Genomic DNA, 22207 nt, shown 5'->3' on the forward strand with positions numbered 1-22207 from the left:
ATCCATGTAGGCTTGTGACGGTATCAGATTTTCATGCTGCGATTAATTGATTAAGGTTTTGCCACGGTATACGGTATCACGGTATTCTATTATTAAATTTAAATTATTAAATTTCCACCTCACTTCAATTTCATTGCTGAATTTAGGGGCTTTGGTTCACTTATGCACATTATTATATAGTCAGTCAGTACAGACTCTGTGAACCAGGCCTAAAATCCTAAAATAGGTCATCAAGCAGTGTCTGGCCTAACTGGTGATAACTGGTCCTGGCGCTCGGCTCCGATCCGATGGCCTGGTCATTAAGAGGGCAAATCCTTGTGGTCAAGAAGTGGTTAAACCTGAAGGAGGTGTTGTTTATAAATGACTTTACTATTGCTTTAGGCCTGGTTCACATGTATGCGGGTTGGTGGTTCACATGTATGCGGGTTGGCGGCCCACATTTGCACAGGCATAGCAGCCCATTGATTTGAACGGGCTGCTATGCCCTCATTTTCCGCAGAAAAAAGGTGCATGCAGCATTTTTTTAAAATTCAGTGGCCTTGAAATCCATCCTGCTTTTGCACCATGCGACTAACCTGCAGTTCCTGCTCTGGCAAGCTTTCTGCATTTTTTGTATACGTGGGCACGGCATTTAAAAACAGTTTGCGTGTGCAGCAACGGCAGGTAAGTCGCATGGTGCAAAAGAAGGATGGATTTCATGGCCACTGCATTTTTTTAAATTCTGCATGCACCTTTTTTCAGCTGAAAACGCAGGCATAGCAGCTCAAGCCCATTCACATCAATGGGCTGCTATGCCTGTGAAAATGTGGGCCCCCAACCCGCATACATGTGAACCAGGCCTAAAGCAATAGTAAAGTCATTAATTGGTTAAACCTGCAGGAGGACCGGTGTTTTTATCTATTAATGACTTTACTATTGCTTTAGGCCTGGTTCACATGTATGCGGGTTGGGGGCCCACATTTGCACAGGCATAGCAGCCCATTGATGTGAATGGGCTTGAGCTGCTATGCCTGCGTTTTCAGCTGAAAAAAGGGGCATGCAGAATTTAAAAAAATGCAGTGGCCATGAAATCCATTCTTTTGCACCATGCGACTTACCTGCCGTTGCTGCACACTCAAACTGTTTATTTTTAAATGCCGTGCCCGCGTATACAAAAAATGCAGAAAACTTGCCAGAGCAGGAACTGCAGGTTAGTCGCATGGTGCAAAAGCAGGATGGATTTCAAGGCCACTGAATTTTAAAAAAATGCTGCATGCACCTTTTTTCTGCGGAAAATGAGGGCATAGCAGCCCGTTCAAATCAATGGGCTGCTATGCCTGTGCAAATGTGGGCCGCCAACCCGCATACATGTGAACCGCCAACCCGCATACATGTGAACCACCAACCCGCATACATGTGAACCAGGCCTAAAGCAATAGTAAAGTCATTAATAGATAAAAACACCGATCCTCCTGCAGGTTTAGCCACTTCTGGATCGCAAGGATTTGCCCCTTTAAAGACCAGGCCATCGGATCAGAGCGCCAGGACCAGTCATCACCAGGTAGGCCAGACACTGCTTGATGGCTATATAATAATGTAATGTGGGCTGCTATGCGTGTGTGTGTGTATATTAGACCTGCACGATTCTGGCCAAAATGAGAATCACGATTTTTTAGCTTGGAATAAAGATCACGATTCTCTGTGTAACAAAAAAAAAAAATTGGGATAACTTTACTGTTACGTTTTTTTTTTTTTTTTTTATTCATTAAAGTCTAATCATTGCGTTTGAAAGACTGCTGCGCAAATACAGTGTGACATAAAATATTACAACAATTGCCATTTTATTCTGTAGGGTCTCTGCTAAAAAAATATATAAAATGTTTGGGGGTTCTAAGTACTTTTCTAGCAAAAAAAAAAACTGATTTTAACTTGCAAGCAACAAGTGTCAGAAAAAGATCCAGTCTTTAAGAGGTTAAACTTCCTTTCTCCCTGGCAGAGGGAAGGAAAAGATACAAATGTAATCATTTTTGTTTATAGTTAGGAGACTTAATGCTGAAAGGGGTTAGCTGTGTGAGTGAATGAGTCATCCAGCTCACTGAAATGTATCAATTCACAAGTCAGGCAGACTTGACAGAGAAACTCGGTATTTTAAAAATGCCACAATAACAATACCGTGGCTATGCAATACCGCGATATATCGAATTACCGAAAACCGGCATATGTCTAATCCCCATGTGGAGTAAACACAGCCTTCACATGGCGTACACACTGATATGCCCCATGTGAATGAGGCCTTAGTATTAGGAGAATTTCCTTCATCAGAACAACTGGAGTAATAAGCGATCCTATCTATTTACTAACGTGAATGTAAAATATATAGGTCTAAAGCTTTGCATAAACTGATGGCACTATACAGTACGTGAAATAAATAATTTTACAAAAAGGAGTAATCAGTGGTCTAATTAATCCAAAAATTTCACCAGAAGGAATAAATGTGTAAAAAAAAAAAAAAACTGGAAGGTTGCATCACATGAACATCAACAATGTGCAACAGGAACTTTATACTTTGATACATATTTAATAATGCAAGAAAGGCTATTTAAAGTAATTGAGCCACCAAAAATGCAGAACAGGTTAAACCATTTCAAAGTACTTGCCTGCGGGACTCTATATGCTTGGCAGTGGCTTGCAGTGATGGGAACTGGGAATCACTAAAAATTTCTGGGGGGCCTTGGGGTTTCCGTGCTGTAGTTGACAATCTGGCTGCAGGGGGTCTGTATACGCCACTGGGCTGTGCAGGTTCTTCAACTTCAGTTACTAGAAAAGTTGTGAAATAAAAAAACATTTAGTTTTATGCAATAATATTTTCTTAAATAACCTAAAAATTGACGCTTAAGTGGTGAACTAAAAAACGTAAAACATGGTCTCACCAAAATTTACAGTAGGCTGAGCAGGAGCAGTCTTATTCCAAGGCCCCTGGGACTTATCTGTACCACAGCCACCTGTCTCTTCCCAATCTATCCCTTGTTCTTCCTTTTTTTCACTTTCATCATCATCTTTTTCATTGCTGCGGAAAGAGTAGGCACACAGATTTACATTTTTCTGATTTGGAGAAACTCACATACTTCCAGCTCATCTCATGTTAAGTTTCAGGCAGCATGTTTTAAGATTTTTGTAGTTACATAAAAAGGTTTCTTGAAGTCCACTGAGGGACACAGGAATGTTAGGAAAGCTTGGACAATTGCAATCAGGGCTGTGGAGTCGGAGTCGAGGAGTAGGAGGAAATTTTGGGTACCTGGAGTCGGCAAACAATGCACCGACTCAGACTCCTACTAAATTTAGATTGGGATTAAAAAAAAAAAAGCAAGTTTAAATGTCCCAATTCACAAAAAGTTATAATGACTTAGTAGACTTAGTATAAGGAAACTTATAATTGAGGAGGCCAAATGTAAAAAGAAAGAACTACAGAAAGTTCTGAAAGGACATTTTGTCACAGAGTCATTTTGCCATTAATGTTAGATTTGTGAAAGAAAACAACAAAACAACACAGACCCTCAGACAGGCACTCAGGCACATCACACCAGTGATTACCTTCAGAAGTTAGTGGAGGGTGTTCTAGAAGATTTTGAAATTACAAAGGAACAGATTTTATGTGTTGTGACAGATAACGCTTCTAACATGTTGAGCACAATTGAGAAGATGAACGCAGATGAAGAAGTTAACAAACCGATATTAGAGTTAGAGGAAGACAGCTCTGCAAGTATTGGAGAAAGTTTAGAAACTGAAGAGAATGCTGACATTTTTTTAGACAACTTTGTTGAAGCATTGAAGCTTGCTACTATTCATCATATGCGATGTGCTGTTCATACACTGCAACTTGCCATAAGAGATGGATTAAAAGATCGCCATGCAGCTACACTAATTGGCAAATTACGGCAAGTACCTGTTGCAGCCAGGGCCCCGAAAACAGATGCAATTTTGAAAAGACGTGCAGGAAAAGGAGCCATTTTGGCTCCTTTCTTTCCTTCAAGGAATGTATAAAATACATTTGCATATTAATACAGAGGAGTCGGATTCAGAGAAGTACAAAAAAACTGAGTCGTCGGAACATTTATCTACTGACTCCACAGCCCTGTTTGCAATATACCGTCACCCACAAGGTTGGGATGCTAGCAAACATTAAAAAAAGCCCCCCCATATACCTCACATTCAATCGCCATGCTTCAATTTTGCAAATAAGCAGTACAAGAACCAATAACAAGAACCAATGGGTCCAGTGTCACACAGTAGACTGCAAGAAAAAGATTCTATGGTAAGAGAAAAAAAAAAGCATAACATCCATTTCTTGGAGTACAGATTAGGACAGATCTATTCCGAGACACCCTTTAACCCCCCACACACACACCGTGTGCCAGTCAGAATTATAGGAGGTTCCAATCAGACCCATCCATCGTCCTCTATGGAGCACACCCACCGACATCTGATCTTGTTCACTAAAAACCGATGGGGGATTTGTTTTCAAACCATTGGGCGGATCGGATTATAGTTGGATTAAAAAACGGACAGGCAGTCTATGTACATCTGACCACACATGGAAGAAAGCAGGCTGTTTCTGCCCTGCATAAGCAGACACGACCTGTCATCTCTCCGCTGAGCAGGCAGATCTGCTCATGGAGAGTGCCATTGTAAAATGGGCCTAAGTGTGTCTACATATTCAACACTCACAGGGTATGTGCTTTTGCCCAAAATACTACTCTTCCACTACCCGACACCAGGGAAGCTTGTATAATCACCTTGGGTACATAAATTTGCAAAACTGCTGAAGCCTATGACCCTTTTATCGAAGACATTTGGCGTAGCGCCATGGACAAAGGGGCTAGACAACTATAGGTCAAAAACATCTGAAGGCACCCTTTATGTTGACACATCACCTTTTCTCTAGAAAGTATAGAATTCAATGGACGTCATTCCTCCAGGGTGGGAGGGTGTGGGGACGTACATTTGAGAGTGAGTTTTAGGGCCAAAAATAGCAAAGGGGGGGGGGGTCTACATTCTGGATTAATAATAAAGCAGACTCCTTTGGACAGAAGCATTGTCAGACTAAAGAGAGACTAGTGTTAGTGTAGCAGATTTACATGAACCTGACTAACAAATTGAAGCGGACCACCAGCCAACACTTTAAAGGCAGATAAAGCAGTTTTTAGTTTTTTTCTTTAGGGATAAAAGGTTCCACGTAAATGAATAAAAGCTGACCATTATAAGTACACCCGTCAGTGATAAAACGGTTTCAACACTTTAAACTGGACAGCTTGGTCTGTTAAAGTTGAAAAATAAGACTTACTGGCAGGATCACCACGCGAAAGGGAAAAAAATAAAACAAGCCTAACAAAAAGCTAATGCAGCCACCGTATCCAATTGGTAAGCTGCAAATTAATATATTTTTGTTTATGGGTTTTATAGCACTTTATCTTACAGTACAAAACAGTTTGATTCTTTTGATGCTCCCAAGCAGTAATACTAGCGGTAAACAAAAATAGCCAAATAAAATAAACTTGAATGAATATCCTAAACACTGGAACTAAACAAAATATTTAAAACAAAAAAAGTGTGCTTTCCCTTTAAATCATGAATATATAAATTAACAAATTCATGAATTAATGCAAATAAGCAAATGTGAAATGATCCAACACAATATGTGCATTAAAACACACTGATGAACAAGTTAACCACTTAAGCCCCGGAGGATTTGGCTGCTAAACGACCAGAGGGCATTTTGCGATTCGGCACTGCGTGACTTTAACGGACAATTGCGCGGTCGTGCGACGCTGTACCGAAACGAATTTGGCGTCCTTTTTTTCCCCACAAACAGAGCTTTCTTTTGGTGGTATTTGATCACCTGTGCGATTTTTTGATCACGCGCTATAAACAAAAAAAGAGCGTAAATTTTGCAAAAATAGCAATATTTTTCCCTTTTTTTTATATGAAATTCCCCCAAAAAAAAAATGTAAAAATCAAAATTTTTTAATATTTTCGGCCAATTTGTTTTATGCTACCTATGTTTGGTAAAAAAAAAAAATCGCAAAAAGCGTATTTTGATTGGTTTGCGCAAAAGTTATTGCGTTTACTAACAAAGGGAAAGATTTTTGTCATTTTTGTTGTTTTTTTTTTTTAACGCGTAATGGCAGCGATCTGCGATTTTTTTTGCGGGACTGCGACATTGCGGCGGACAGATCGGACCCTTGACTGACATTTTTGACACTTTTGGGGTTACCAGTGACATTTCTACAGTAATCAGTGCTATACATATGCACTGTTACTGTAAAAATGCACTGGTAGTGAAGGGGTTAACTTTATTTGAGAGGGAGGGGCTGTGTGTGTCCCTAGGGGCGTGATTCTAACTGTGATTGGCTGTGGCTTCAACTGTATGCAGAGTGATCAATGGATCTACATAGTAGATCCATGTGATCAGCTCTCATACAGAGGAGAATGACAGGCAGCTTGTTTACACAAGCTGCCTGACTTTCTCCCTCTCCCCCGCCGATCGCAGAGTGGCCGGCGGCGATCGGGTCCGCCGGTCACGCGCGCGGGGGGGTCCGTGACCACGCGGGAGCGGGAGCGCGCCTCCGGCGGCGCGCGCTCGCTCCCTAAACCCTCACAGGCGAGCGACGTAGACCTACGTCACTTTGCCTGTGAGGGGCTGACCGCCGCCGTAGATAGTCGTGCGGCGGTCGGCAAGTGGTTAAAAAACAAGAAAATTCAAATCAAAAAAGTTCAAATAAGCCAACAGACCATATTAAATCAAATGTGACAAAGTTCTCCATGCTTGTACATTTTCACACAAAGTGCTCCTTAAAGGAAAAGGGGGGGCCTCTCACCAAATAGAAGTGATCTTGAATTAGAGATTAAAAGTATTTCATTTCTACACCCAAGGTTGGCACTCGTGTCAGACCGTCAGATGGTTAAAACTACCTCATCGATGGAGTGTGTTGACAAACTGAGTATCAGCTTTGATATTAGATGCAGCTCACCACAATTGCATATATGAAGCACAGAGAAGCCTCAGTGCAGTACATTTAAACATGCTTTAACAATGAGCCTGAGGGGCTTCTGCTGACTCTCCCCCACTCAGAAGGCTCTTTCTAAATGTAGGTGGGGGAGTAAGGAAGACAGAGCTTTCATAATTTATGAAAAAAAGGACAAGCATGAGATCAGAGTTAAAAAAAAAAAAAAAAAAAATGTTACCATGTATATATAATATATATAATATATGGATATTTGTAAAATCTTACCGTAAAATCCTTTTCTCTTAAGCTCATTGACAGACGCAGTCCTCTTGATTAATATCAAATTGGGTTATACTGCCCTCTACAGGAGTAGGACACTAGGCAGAAGGAAAACGTTCTGGCCACACCTTAGGGGCAGTCCCAGAGGGTATATCCTCTCTCTCTCTGCTACAGGATGTTAGTTATGTCACAAAAGCAGTGTCAGAGAATTTAACCCAACCCAACTCAAAAGTAGAGGGGAGGGTATTGCGTCTGTCAATGAGCTTAAGAGAAAAGGATTTTACGGTAAGATTTTACAAAAATCCATTTTTCTCTGTCGCTCATTGACAGACGCAGTCCTCTTGATTAATATCAAATTGGGACGTCCCAAAGCAGTGCCACAAATGAGGGGTGGGATAACAGAAATCAAAATCCAATCTAGAAGGCCCAACCGGTGCCAACTAGAAGTTTTAAAGGCTCAGACAAAAGGATGAGACAACTGAAAACCCAACAGAAAAAAACCCTCGAGGTAGACCAACGGTCTCCTCAAATTGCGGCCTGCAAAACCTTGCGGCCAAAAGAGGCATCCGCCGATGCCAACACATCAACTTTATAAAATTTTGTAAAGGTATGAACCCACGACCAGGTAACCGCCTTGCAAACCTGGACCACTGACGCCTGATGGCGGAAGGCCCAGGAAGCACTAAGTGCCCGAGTGGAGTGCGCCTTAACAGGGAACGGAGGATTCCGACCCTTAATAGAATAAGCCTGTACCACCGTCTGTCTGATCCATCTGTCACGGCGTAACAATTTGGTCCATTCTGTCAATGTTTGTGAAACTAAACCAATGGCAACCACTGGCCTAAATGTTGACCATATCAGGGAAAAAATGGAGCGGGATTCCGCTTCCACTTTTCGATCCACCGGATCCCCTAAAGGACGGAGCGTCCTCCAAACGGGATAACAGTAGCTTTATTTAGTCTGGAAATCGGTGAGTCCACCACTGGTGGTACCGTCCATTTTTTAAGGAGGGATTCCTCAAACGGATAGCGCCTAGCAATGCGTTTGGAAATAGCAGGGGTTCGTTTCGGCCGATCCCATTCTTCTTTAATTAGATTACCAAAACATTTGGGCAAGGGAAAAACCTTCGCCATTTTGGTAGGCTTGCTGGTACCAAAGGGAATTTCAGTGTCAGCTACCTCTGCCGGTGTAACCTCAAGACTTAAGGTTTCCCGGACAGACATGACTAGTGCGTCCACCAACGCTTCTTCTTGCGCTATGGCGGAGACAGAAACATCCTCCTCACTGTCTGAGGAGATCGTACCCGAGACAGCAGCCCCAGAAGAGGGACCTGCAGCTGCAGTGACAAGCTCAGAATCCGTATCTGAAGTGTCAGATGAAATAGGGGTAGGTGGGGGTCGCTTTCTTGCCCCCCGTCCCTGACAGGCCACCTCCACCCGGGATACCAAAGACTCCAAAACATAATCAATCATAAGTGGTGCACTGGAGGGTCCTGCGGCCACCTCGAGGGGACCAGGTGGGGATACATGTGTGGCAGGGTCCATGATTAATCCAAGACACTTGCCAGCAAACAAAAAAATAATTGCAAAGAAAAAAACGTTTTTTTTTTTTTTGTAATCCCCCAGCCAACAGTGCCCCTCAGTGTTACCTGCTTTGAACCCCACAGAGAGAGAGAGAGAGAGAGAGACCCCAAGGGCTCACCACCTGATGCACAGAAGTTTCTACCAACCTGCTCTCAGCGCTGTCTCTTACAGACAGGAAGTCTTTTGGATCGTTTTCCCGGGTAAAGGAGGCAGCTCCGCCCCTTTACACGCCTTCCGGCGCTTCCCATGCTACTCCTCGAGGTAGCTGGTCATCTCCAAAATGGCCGCCCCCATGCCGGAGACACGATGCTACGCCAAGATGGCGGCCCCGCGCGACCTGCGGGAGGATGGCGGCCCTTGTGGAAAGATGGCAGCGCCCGCTACATCGTGCGGCCTGCGGGAGGATGGCAGCGGCAGATGGCGGTAGTCCAGGCAATTGCAACCTTATGTATAAGGTAGGATCATATCACCCTCTTACATGGCCATACTAACAGTAATGCCAGCCACTGACTTCAGTCATGGTTCCTTTACAGTGCCCACTCATACAGTGACTTCCGATAGTCAGCTCCCAAACCAAGCCTCCTGGTACCAAATCACCCTCAAGAGGGGGATCTGTGACACCTGTTCTAGGATAGAGGGGGGACCCAGGATCATGAGGGTCCGATCATCCCAGGGAGGGGCCCGCGTCCACCTACAAACCCGTCAGGGGGAGAGGGGGAACATTTTACTCACCATACCGGAACAGGCGGGCGCCAACTCCTGACAGAGAGAGCGAGACAGAGAGCGAGACAGAGAGAGCGAGACAGAGAGCGCGAGACAGAGAGGATATACCCTCTAGGACTGCCCCTAAGGTGTGGCCAGAACGTTTTCCTTCTGCCTAGTGTCCTACTCCTGTAGAGGGCAGTATAACCCAATTTGATATTAATCAAGAGGACTGCGTCTGTCAATGAGCGACAGAGAAATATATATATATATATATATATATATATAAGCACTCATTCGAAATCTCAAAAACCACGGTCACTGCGTGAGTTTCCAGACAGATGTCCTCGGATGCTCAGACCAATCAATTGGTCTGGAGGAAATTGTTGACAGTTGAAACGGTCCACGGGTATTTCAACTGGTCTCCTCTTCCCCCGTTTGGTCATTCCACACATTTCTGTGCAATATACGGATAATGTTAAGGACAAAGAAAGGTGTAAGTAAACGAGACTTAACTTCAAACTCTATATATGTATGTATGTATGTATGTATGTATGTATGTATGTATGTATGTATGTATGTATGTATGTATGTATGTATGTGCACAAGAATAGAAGGGACAAGAAGTTCCCAACAAATTCAATATGAATATGTAGTTATTCCACACAATACCTTATCTGTAGCGAATGAATTCTAAGTCCACTGTAATCAACTTCTTTTTGCTCAAATTCTTTCCACTCATCGTCATCCTAAATAAAATAAATAAAAAAATTAGGGCAACAGCAAGCTTGGCAATGTATCAAAATTTAGAGAATACAAACTACCAATATGAGTCATAGGGCTCTTTCACACGGTCCGCCTCAGTTGGCGGATCCGTGCTGCTCAGCAGGGATCGATCCGCCGATCCCCGCTGAGCCGGTGGATGACAGCTCTGTCTCCGCTTGCAGTGCAGAGAGGGAGGTGTCACAGCTCCCGCTGCTCTCTGTGGGGAATCGGATGAGAGCGGACCGATCCCTGAACGGATGGAAAAATAGGATTTCCATCTGTCCAGATTTCACGGACAGAATCAGATACGGATGGCAACGTATCCGCTGCCCCATAGAGCTGCATGGAGGATCCGATCAGATCCGCCTAAAAAACTGACAGGCGGATCTGATCGGATTGCCCGTGTGAAAGAGCCCATAGGCAGTTGCCAGAATGTTACATCTCCCCATGCCCAAGGGCCTATTTACACCAGCAAAGTTCCGTGTTAACATGCATTGTGTTACGGCAAAACATCTCAATGAACTGCCTGACACCACAGTAGATCAAAAACCATGCATCCTGTTGACCTAGCTAGAAAGGCTAGGTTTACACAGGAGCAGTCTCTAAAAAGGGATCCACACTTAACACCACAATGAACAAGGGTCTTTATTCAGCCTTACCAACTATGTAACCAGTGTAGCCTTTCCTTTTGTCCTATGGAGAGTGTGGGAGTCAGACATTCTCCCACAAAGTGACCTTTTGTAAACAAACTTAGAGCCCGGCTCTAAGTGCCCGCAAACTGCCTCGGCGATTCATAATGCTGTCGGGTGTCGGCATCCAGGTATAAAGTCAAGATAGCAACTGTACATAGAAGTCTAAGAAGGCCTCACTGTTATCAGTCTGATGTCATACCAGTAAAAACGGGCCTCAGCCTCATGCTCCCTCAGGACTTAGTCCTTTTTATTAAGCAAGCAATGCAGAGTAACAGGAACAGAGGGGTGACCTTTGTCTGTACTGTATAGGGATGTCATCCTTACTGACTCCTACATCATAGCAAATGAAAATACATTACCTGCTAATTAACAGTGTTGAAGTTAGAACATATATATATACACGGACCTGTACTCTATGTGTATACTGCGTTTTGTAATAAGATGGTGCTTGTGAGTTAGTTGAGAGAAACAGGTTTTTGCTAAAATGCTTCCCTTTATCAATCTGCTTATCTTTGGCTAATATGTTCACCAGGAGAACGCCATGGCAAGTTGCCATGTACTAATTTGTCATTTCTTAAGTGTAATATGTGATAAGGCACCCTATAAAAAGGGGGATCTGAGATCCATCAGATCAGAGCATATCAGGCTGCTTTATATGGGCGTGCTTTTAAATTTGGAACTTCCTCAGTCTGAAGGTTGATTTCTTTTCAGGTATCCAAAGGTTAAAAATTCTCTATTTTGGTGCTGTGACTGATGTGCAACTGGCTGCTGCCTGTCACTATACCCTCTGCAATTCATAACAAACGGGGCCTCAGGGGAGTGGATTTTAGCTCACAAAATAAGTTTGCCTTTGCTTGGGGGTTGAGGAGGATATAGTGATATGGTACTTGCCTAAAACGCACATTATAAAGAACCCAGATGAGTGTGTGTTTATAGGTTTTGTAATTGTCTATGTCCCATGCTGCTGCCACTCTTCTAGCTCATACTAACTTTTGCTGTATGCATGGGTTCCTGAGCCATAGCCACGAGGGTTGCTGGCTATAAGTCCTTCGGGCTCAAGAAGAATTAAAGCGGAGTTCCACCCTGGTTATACATTTTTTTACAAAAATACCCCCGGGACAGTCAGGGCTAGCACATTCCACAATGGCTAGCCTCTGATCTGTCCCGGGTTGCACTTACCTTTCAGGAGATATACTTACCTTGAAATTGTCTTCTCCAGCGCTGCCATCTCAGGTGTGGGCAGCTTGAAGCCAGCACGATCCTCTTCCGCGTCCTCTTCGGTCCTCTTCCTCCTTCTTCGGTCCCACGATGCACTGCACCGGCCCCGACGTCACTTCCGGGTCGCGCGCGTCATCCCTCCACAGCTTCTGGGCATGCCCAGAAGCTGTTTAGAAGGGGATGACGCGCGCGCCCCGGAACTGACGTCGGGGCCGGTGCAGGCGCAATGATTCCTGGGAGCTATGACGTTCAGCTCCCAGGAATCATTGCAAAAGCCAGGAAGTGACGAATCGCCGTGGCCGCCGAGGGGAGGAAGAAGGAAGTAAGGTGAGTATATTTTCTCTAAAAGGTAAGTGAAAAAAAAAAAAAATTGCGATTATCCATTTGTTTTTCAGGTGACCGGGAGCGAGAAGATGGAAGTATAAATTTCGGGTGGAACTCCGCTTTAAGGCTGTGCTGGCTTAACGCATGACCAGTCCAACTGAGGGGTGATGAGCGAGAGAGTGGAGGCAGGTATGATTTTCTAGTAAGGGAAACACCTTGCTGAGCGTGTGAAATTGTACGCGCATGTAGTTAAAAGTAAAGTTAGTCAAGTTAAAAGCAGAGTACTAACCAAAAATCTTTCTCCCTTGATCTCTCCCCTACTGTTTCACTTTCCTTTTTTCGCATTGATCCTTTAGTCTCTGCTGGGTCTTAGGGAATCCAGTGTTCGTGTGACAGCACACCCTGAAAGGTCTCGGGATAAAATCCTCAAAAGGAGAGTGTGTGCATGGGACGGTTTCAGCTTTAGGAGGCTTACCAGGGAAGGACTGTTGACCATCAATTCATTTATCTTTGAAGCTACTCTAAGATAAAGTGGATACGTCCTCTCGGAAACATCTGGAATGATACGGTACGCTGTGATACTGATCAATGTCAGCCGGGATACTATCATAAGCCCGAACTGGTCTGTTTCTATCAAACAAACAAAACAAACTCACACAGTAATCCCAAAGGGATTAATATAGCACTTGCTTCTAATTTAGTCAGGGGTGAGCAATTCCTTGTTCACACACCTGAATAGTGAACAATCAGGTGAGGAAAAATTATTTCCTAAAGGCGATAGCAAAAAATATACATATAAAAAAGTGCAAAGTGCTAAATGAGGTTAAAATACATCAATAAATAAATATAATTAAAATAAAATTATCAAAATATAACAGTCCCAATGTGAAGTTCCTTCGTGATCTTGTGCAAATAGTGTCCTAGTAAGGTTTCTCCAATATTCCAACTGCTGGTATAATTGGCATAACTTGTAACATAAGGGGTGCACACTCACCGGACTTGGTGGGTCTTGAATACCATATAGTAACAAGACCTTACGAGCTTGTGGCTTCCCAAGCCTGTAGGTAACTGCTGGGCTCTGTGGTTCACTATGGTCCGTGATACTCCCGTGTTTGGAAACCGATCCTCCAGGTCCAAATCAAGAGAGGGACAAAAAAGTGCTCCGATAGTGCAGTACCATTAAAAGTGGTGTTTTATTAAATTTGCCGATAGAATATATATTGTACAAAAAAGTCAAGTAAAAGCAAGTAAAAACAAGTGAACGCCAGCTATGGGTAAATGCCTGGGAATGGAGAGCGGCGACTGCCGGTTTGCGTCCCACCAGGCTGTCCCTCTCTTGATTTGGACCTGGAGGATCGATTTCCAAACACAGGAGTATCACGGACCATAGTGAACCACAGAGCCCAGCAGTTACCTACAGGCTTGGGAAGCCACAAGCTCGTAAAGTCTTGTTACTATATGGTATTCAAGACCCACCAAGTCAGGTGAGTGTGCACCCCTTATGTTACAAGTTATGCCAATTATACCAGCAGTTGGAATATTGGAGAAACCTTACTAGGACACTATTTGCACAAGATCACGAAGGAACTTTACATTGGGACTGTTATAATATTTTGATAATTTTAATTATATTTATTGATGTATTTTAACCTCATTTAGCACTTTTTAATATGTATATTTTTTGCTATCACCTTTAGGAAATAATTTTTCCTCACCTGATTGTTCACTATTCAGGTGTGTGAACAAGGAATTGCTCACCCCTGACTAATTCGAAGCAAGCGCTATATTAATCCCTTTGGGATTTAAACTTCTATATACTCTAAACTATAGCAGCTGCTAATCAATATTTATTCACTTATTTACACATCACTAGATACACATTTTATTTATTTAGGCACTCTTAAATTAGGCTTTCCAGAGGCGCGAGGGTATATACTTTAGTATATATCTTTTACTCATACACAGTAAACCTTAATTTCCTATTCTGTTTTCTCTATGTTGACAAACTTAACAGCGCTAAGTATCTCCTTGTTGGGCCGACCTGGCCCAGAGCCAGGTGGAGGTCAGATATCTGTACAGTGCTGATATGAGGAATGCTAGCCGCTTGCCTAAATAGTATAGCAATTTACTAACAAGGCGCAACAACTTTGGAATGTGCTAAAATTTATATGATGCAAAAGGATTTGTTGGATATTTGATTTATATGTTCTAATAATAGGGAAGGTAAGTAGTGAAAGGTATAACCTGAGATAAAAGTTTTAATACAGACACCATACACCTTTGTTTTTGAGATTTTGATGGTGTTGTTGGGGGCTATTGCCTGTATTCAGTTGACAGTTTTATTTAAAAAAATTGAATGTTTTGCGTATCTGATCCTCAAAAGGTCATTGAGCCAAATTGTGGGGAATATGTAGCAATGAGGGACATTATCCATGAATCCAGCCAATCTGACCCAAATGACCCACAATACATGTGATAGATTGGGAGTAATTGACACGGTCTTTTATAGGTTATTGCATTTCATATATTTTAATTGTGATGTTAACATTTTGGAGGGATAGGCAGAGGGTTTATCTGTGATCTCAAAATTTCTCATAAGTGTAAATGTGTGCCGAGTTAACGAATTTAGAGCGTAGGTGCCTCAGTAGTAAAGGGGGCTACCTTCTTATTCTGATAATCACAGCACACTAGAAGGGGTAACTGAATACATAGGACAAGAGGCAGCAGCAGGGGAGAATTGAGACTTCTGGCGAATATAGCAACCTACCAGATGAGCAGGTAATAATCCAGGTAAAGTAGCCAACCCTTTCAGTTTCACCTTCTGGGGGTGGAAGCGTGCCTTTTTCAGATAATGAAAGATACTGACAGCTTTCAATATTGAACAATGCCTACATACACCATATAACCCTGTCGCGAGTGGTAAAGTGGAAAAACATAATGGACTGTTGAAAGCAAAGTTGGGGAAACGTAAGGCTGAGGTAGGTTTGAATTGGCTACAGGGGTTACCTATTGCATTGTTCTCTGAGAACTACTCAGAAACTGAAAGGAAAAAAAAAAAAAAAAAACAGGTATCTCCTTGTGAGATACTTTATGGATCAGTGCCAAAGACAGGTTTGTACTATTACTATCCACAGGCCTTAAAGTCCTATGGCACGCTCAGAGTATGGGATAGGACTACAGAGACACCTTAATCAGTTGCACAATAGAATCTATATGCTTCACTCCCAGATCCAGATGGTCTTGAAAGGTGACAAGTTACAACCAGGCAACTGGGTGATGCTTAAGAAGCACCAAAGGAAAGGTCTTGAACCTTGATGATCAGGACCTAATCGTGTAATGATGGTGATCCCAACGGCTGTAAGGCTTGAGGGCAAAACGTTTGGGTGCATGCATCACACTGTAAACACGTGCATAAATCCATGGTACCAGAGCAATTAGGCTAGCCTAAGGGATGGAGGTCTCAGAGGGGCCCGAATTTTGGCAGGCGGTGCTTAGGAAGCATTGTGTCTTAGTTTCCAGAATAAGGCATCTGTGGAGGAGAAAGATGGAGGCATGGCAGGGTGTCCTGATGGTATTAATTCTGGGTCCGATATAAGTGGAAAGCCAAGCTTTCTTGAACAGGATGATCCAAATGCATGAGACTATCAGTACTCAGTTCAATCGTTCAGATTTTTGAATATGTACTATGATTCCCCCTAGTGTACATTACAAACCCATAATTACTATGGCAGTAATGAGTCCTATACCATGCCTTATTGGTAAATTTGTCTTAAAATAGTGTGCGAATTGTGCAGCAGGGGAAAATGAGATAATAGGACTTCTTGATCCAAGGGATATCAGGTAAAGGGATAGGTATTATTCTGAATGTGTCAGATTGGGTATCACAGATCATCAAGAACCAGGTGGGACCCAGGTTTTTCTAAATGGGTGTTATGATATCATGAATGAATGTGTCAATGTGAAAATGTTTGCTCCAACTGTTTTAATGAAACCTTGAAGCAGTCATTAAGGGCTTTGGATATATCAGATGAGTGCAATGAGACATATATAGACACTGATATATAAGTATAATTGGTCCTTGAAGGAGTTGGTGGATATACAACAAAAAAAGTGTTGCAGCAAGAGTTGCCAAATCCATACTATTTTGTGTGTGGACAAAAAGAAAAAGTTTGCCACTTAAAGCCAATTGTACTTATAATAGCAGAACCTATTTATGCAAGCAGGCTTGTAAATATGTTGGAATTGTTAAGACAAGATAGGGGAGGTAGACAAAAGATCTACAGAGAGCAAGGTCTACTCAAAGGCTGCTACAGATGAAATATAACATATCAGTATTTGGGGTGGCATTTAAAACATGGACTTTTGCTCCATCCTTTTCTGGATGGGGACATGAGATAGTAAATAGGATTAATAGTTATGCAAATGTAATTAATATGTTGGGTCATGTCCTAGCAGCATTGAAAGATGAAGCAGAATAGAAGATAGGCGACTTCTAACCATATGGGTTTAGACATTCTGTGTGCATCCCAGGGAACTATAACAAAATCAGCAAGCAGGTGAATTGCAAGGTGATGTGCATGACATCCTTAGTCACGAGTTAGATTTATCTGAGTGGTGTGGAGGAGTACTGTCATGGACATCTTTTGGTTGAACTCAGCTAATTGGTGAAGTTTAAGACATTCCTAATAGGATTAATAAAAAAAAAAAAAAAAAAAAAATAGAAGTAATTGTGTTGGGAGTGATACGTTTACTGTTAAGCTATAAACTAAGCTTACGTGCTTGCAAAAAAAATAACACATTTAAATCTAAGAAAAATTGATATGCTTATCACATCACTTCGAAGGAGCAATGGAAAAACAGCAGAGAAGAAAATGAGATGCCTGATCTGTCACCCATTTCTGAGCTATCCCCTGATATCATTGATGCATTATTTGATACCATCTGTCCTGAGATGCCTACACTGGTAGCAATGTCACCTGCAATCCATGATAGGACAAAATATTGAAGAGCCTGTATTTGAGGATTCCGGAGATCCTCTATTGCTAAAATCTCTTCCATCACCTCTTAAAACAAAATGGACTGTGCCTGCTTTGATCAATCTACCATCCACTAGTGGGGGACTGAGGCAGGACCCCGATTCAACAAATACTGAAGAAGCCCCAGAAGCTCAACTCCCTCGGAGTTAAAAGGGACATTTTGATTATTGGACATTCATTCATTATATCTCTATCTAGATCTATAGCACATTCCAGAGCCATGTAGCAGGATATGGATAATTTGGGGTTTACTGAACAAGGGCCAGGTGGGTGGGCAGAGAGGGATGACCTGGCGACAACAGACCAGTTTTACAAAAAAAAAAAAAAAAGCCACCTGGTAATCCATTCTTTGCCATTATAATACACTTAAGAGGTAATGACATAGGGAGAAAGGGGAAGATGAAACTAGTGAAGAGAGGGATGCAAGAAAACACATTGGGCAAGAGGAAGGTTCCCAGACACATAGTTGTGGGTGGGTGGCCTTACAAAACTGGGTAACAGGATTGATTTTGAAATGCACAGGAACACCCACCAGTCTGGTGAAGTGAACACAACAGTGCTGGAGACATTTTTGTTTAGGTAGGATGCCCCATCTGTAAGACAGTCTGTTCTTTGACAGTTTATCTGAAAGCCACAGCTTCTGATAGGTCTGACAATGACAGGCAAGAAAGTAGGAAGGACCAGATCTTTGTTGGGGTGGAAGGTTGATAACACCTTAGATAGAAAGGTAGTATTTGGGCACAAGACTACTTTATCCTTAAAAGAAATTGTGTGAAGAGAAAAGAGAAAACTCTTGAATGAAGCCCAGAACTTTCATAGAAAAATCGCATGAGGTTTCTTTGATCATAAGATCCAAGCATGAGATTTTAGAGGGAGTTTGTTTTCTAGAATGAGGACCTTTGTCTGGGCTGCGTCTAGAATGAGGCCCAAGTGTTCTAGATGAAGGGATGGTTGGAGGGCAGACATTTGAAAGGTGATCACCCAACCGACAACCTTAAATATCCGAATAGTTTTTTGGATATTTGCAGTTGACAGGGAGAAGAGTCCTTCAAAAAAGGGGGGGGGGGGGGGAGGAGGTTGTCTTGATACCCCGTTACCTGAATGCCCAACATTTTTAAAGAAGTATGGCCAAAGCTTTTTTGGCCATGTCTTGTGGTTCAAAGAAATGCAGGTACTTTTGCTCTCTACCAACCCAGAACCAGCTTACAGCCGACTACTGCCCACTGTCAAATGATGTGGCAAGCCTGATCCAGGCTCTGGAAGGATCCCAACAATATTGTTGGGATCCACCCGGCTGCCCAACAGCTGGCTCAAGTCCAAAACCAGATGCACCTGCTCCCTCTTCAACCTGGCACTACAGTAAAAGCTGGAGGAGCAGAACGGAGAGCAGTCACTAACAGTTCACAGTTTTAGAGCCGATGCGAGACAGCTCCACTATTACAATGATGTTGCAGCATACAGGAGAGTATAAACGTGTATTTAAAATTTTCTTTATAAACCCCATACTTCTCTCTTAAGGGGACATGTTAAAATAGAATCTTAAGAATCTGTTCTCCACAAAGACCAGAACAAAAATCACTCCCCAGGACAAGCGATAGTCCAGGGTAGTTTGCAAATTTGACTGTCACTGAGTAGATTTCGGGTGTTTTTGAAACTATATTGCACCCCTTTGAAACCACATTGAACCTACAGGTCTGGGCCTAAAGAAATGCAACCCATAACAGATATTCCCCAACTCTTAGATGTGAGGGGTGTCCCTTATGTGTGAAGAAGGCTTTGGGGTGGACTTGGGAGTATTTTGTGTTCCTAGTTCTGCTCAGAGGAAGAGCTGAGTTTTGGCTGCGGAGATTAAGTTTGAGGAGGGTGATGAGGCACTCTTTTGGAAGAGGTAGAAGCCCACCAAAGAAGGGGGTTTTGAGGCCCCCTATTATGGAAGGAGGGTCTTTCCTTTACTGGCACCTTTTATAAATCTGTCAAGTGCTTCACCAAACAGATGTCCTCCTTCAAAGGGCATACGAGTGAGTTGTCGTTTATAGGTAGCCTCAGCTGACCAGGTTTTTAGCAACAAGATTCTTAAAATAAAATAAAGGCATTCTGTCAATTTGTATTATGACTTGATCTAGAGTAACTATTACCACAAAAGAGTGAGACACTAGGTACTTCGACCCTTACAAGTATTGTATATTTTTTCCAGCTGTCTCACCTGCACTGCGAGATTTATTTAAATTCACAATCAAATGTCTACAGCTGTGTTTTCTCCTTGTATTTACTCTTCTGTTTCAATATTTATATTAAAGTTTCAAAGTGGTGTACACACTAAGAAAAATCGGGTAAAAGATTGTCCGATATTCTTTGTTGTTTCACAGCAAATCGGAACCAATGAACAAAAATTCATACGAAAATTCTCGTACAGCAAAGGCTTTTTTTTGTTTATTGTTTCTGATCATGTGCAGGCTCTTTTTTCTTTCAAAACTTTTTATTGAGTTTTTGATAAACGCAAACATGTGAGTAACAAACAACTGGTGAACAATGGCTATACAAAGCAGAATACATTTTAAACATGTAACCTAGCCAAAAGAAAATAGCATATAGAATACGGTACAATCAAAAGTTATAGTATATGGGGGTTGGTGCTTGTGGGAGAGACCTAGCGTGATCATAGGGCAAGTTACAGTGAGTTTACCACGCTTAGGGGGAACCGTGCCATGCTCCGGACACCCCCCGGGGGATCAAGCTGTGCCCGGACCACAGAAGGCCCCCTCCGCGTGGGAGTAGGTCTTTGTAGTTATGTGAGTGGCTGAAGGGGAGAGACCCTCTCTGTCAGAGATAAGTGGGTAGTAGGGGGAGCAGAATGGACGAGGGTCAGTGAGCGTTATAGCTGGTATGAATCAATATTTGGGTGTATCAGGTATTAATGGGGGGGGGGGGGGGAGAGGAGGGGAAGTAGTACAAAGGTACCTGGTACTTACTATGTTGTGATGATTTATTGGGACAGGGGTTAACCGATTACAAATCGGATCTGAAGAGTGTGGATTTAGTTTGCAACTATTGGTGCAACAGAGGGGGTTAAATAGTTTTGGAATTCATTAGAATTAGTGAAATCAAGCCATGGTGCCCATAATTTGTAATATTTTTCAGGGGATTCTCTAGCTTGGTGGATTAATTCTTCCATCCCGGCTACCTTGGCGATGCGAGAAAGCCATTCTCTTATAGAGGGTGGGGTTGTCGACCTCCAATGATAAGGGACGCACATCTTGGCGGCATTGATAAGATGTAGTGTAAGTGATTTCTTGTAGGCAGATTGAGGAAGGGAGGTGTGATGGAGAAGGTACTGTGCAGGGGAGTATTCAGGTGTGTAGGTGGTGATTTTAGAAACTAGGTCATGTACTTTTTCCCAAAAAGGTTGAATAAGATGGCAATCCCACCAGATATGTAATAGTGTACCTTTCTCCTTACATCTCCAGCAGAGAGGTGAGTTGGTAGCGTTAATCTTATGTAATTTGTCTGGCGTCAGATACCATTTGGTAAAAATTTTCATACCATTTTCCTGTACAGATACGTTAAGGGAGCCTTTATGTATGTGCGAAAAAATGTGTTTCCAATCTGAGTATGAGAGGTGTAGTGATAGCTCTTCTTCCCATCGTTTACATGTTTTATCTGAAATGGTGTCAAAGTGTGGGGATAAGAGTATGTATACTCGAAATCAGATGTCGTTGGGGTTCCGTCTGGAGGCATAGTAATTCAAATGGGGAGAGAGGTTTGGACCAGGTCGAAAGTCTTTTGGGGGAAAGTAGGAATTGTCTAATTTGTAAGTAGCTGAAAAAGGGTATGAAATGTTTGGGAAATCGGGCTGTCATGGATTCAAAAGAACAGAGGGTACCATTGTGGAAGAAGTGTTCAGCTCTTTCAGGGTTTTCCGAATCATTGACAGAGCTGTTGTGGAGTCTAAGACCCCTGGGAAAGTTGGGATTATTTGAGAGAGGGGTTAAAGGTCCAGGGGCTGATGCCAGATCACATTTTTTTTACACATCAGCCTAAAGACCAGTAGCGTGGCATTGATCAATGGGTGTTTTGTATGTGGTTTGTGAGTCAGGAGCGGGTCGATCCAAGGAAGTTGTCGTGTGGGAATTTTTAACATCGAGCTCTCAAGAGTAACCCAGTCTTTAGAAGATGCATGGACATGCCAATCCACTACTCTAGTGAGATGGCAGGACCAGTAATACTTGAGCAGATCTCGAAGTCCCACACCTCCCTGAAGTTTTGGAGATGCGAGTCTACTCCAATTTAACCTAGGATGTTTGGAGGACCAAATGAATTCTGTACAGATTCGTTTGTATGTTAGAAAAAAAGAGGAAGAGAGTTTGATGGGTATAGTTTGTAGAAGGTATAGCAGTCTTGGTAAGATGTTCATCTTAATAAGGGCAATTTTTCCAAACCATGAAAAGGGACAATTCTTCCAATCTGATAGATCATGCTTGATGGAGCAAAGTAGTCGTGCGTGGTTTAAAGAGTATAGGTCCTTGAGGGAAGAGGGGATTTGAATGCCCAGGTAGGTAATTGAGTGGGGGTCCCATATGAAAGGAAAGTTTGCTTGGCATAGGTTAAGGATGTTTGTTAGGGATGGA

The 22207-nt window shown here is 42.6% G+C and overlaps 1 protein-coding gene across 1 annotated transcript in view; it reads right to left on the reverse strand.

Moving 5' to 3' along the window:
- The window catches only part of CDV3 (CDV3 homolog), a 42174-nt gene that overhangs the window by 13950 nt on the left and 6017 nt on the right, over positions 1-22207 (reverse strand). Inside the window, exons 2-4 of the mRNA XM_082259652.1 lie at positions 10220-10296; positions 2910-3046; positions 2637-2796 (exon numbers count right to left, since the gene is read on the reverse strand). Of these exons, the coding sequence (XP_082115778.1) occupies positions 2637-2796; positions 2910-3046; positions 10220-10296 (374 nt within the window). The remainder of the gene's footprint in view (positions 1-2636; positions 2797-2909; positions 3047-10219; positions 10297-22207) is intronic.

Source organism: Pelophylax lessonae, assembly GCF_965119305.1.
Source record: "Pelophylax lessonae genome assembly, chromosome: 5".
NCBI classification, from domain to species: domain Eukaryota; kingdom Metazoa; phylum Chordata; class Amphibia; order Anura; family Ranidae; genus Pelophylax; species Pelophylax lessonae.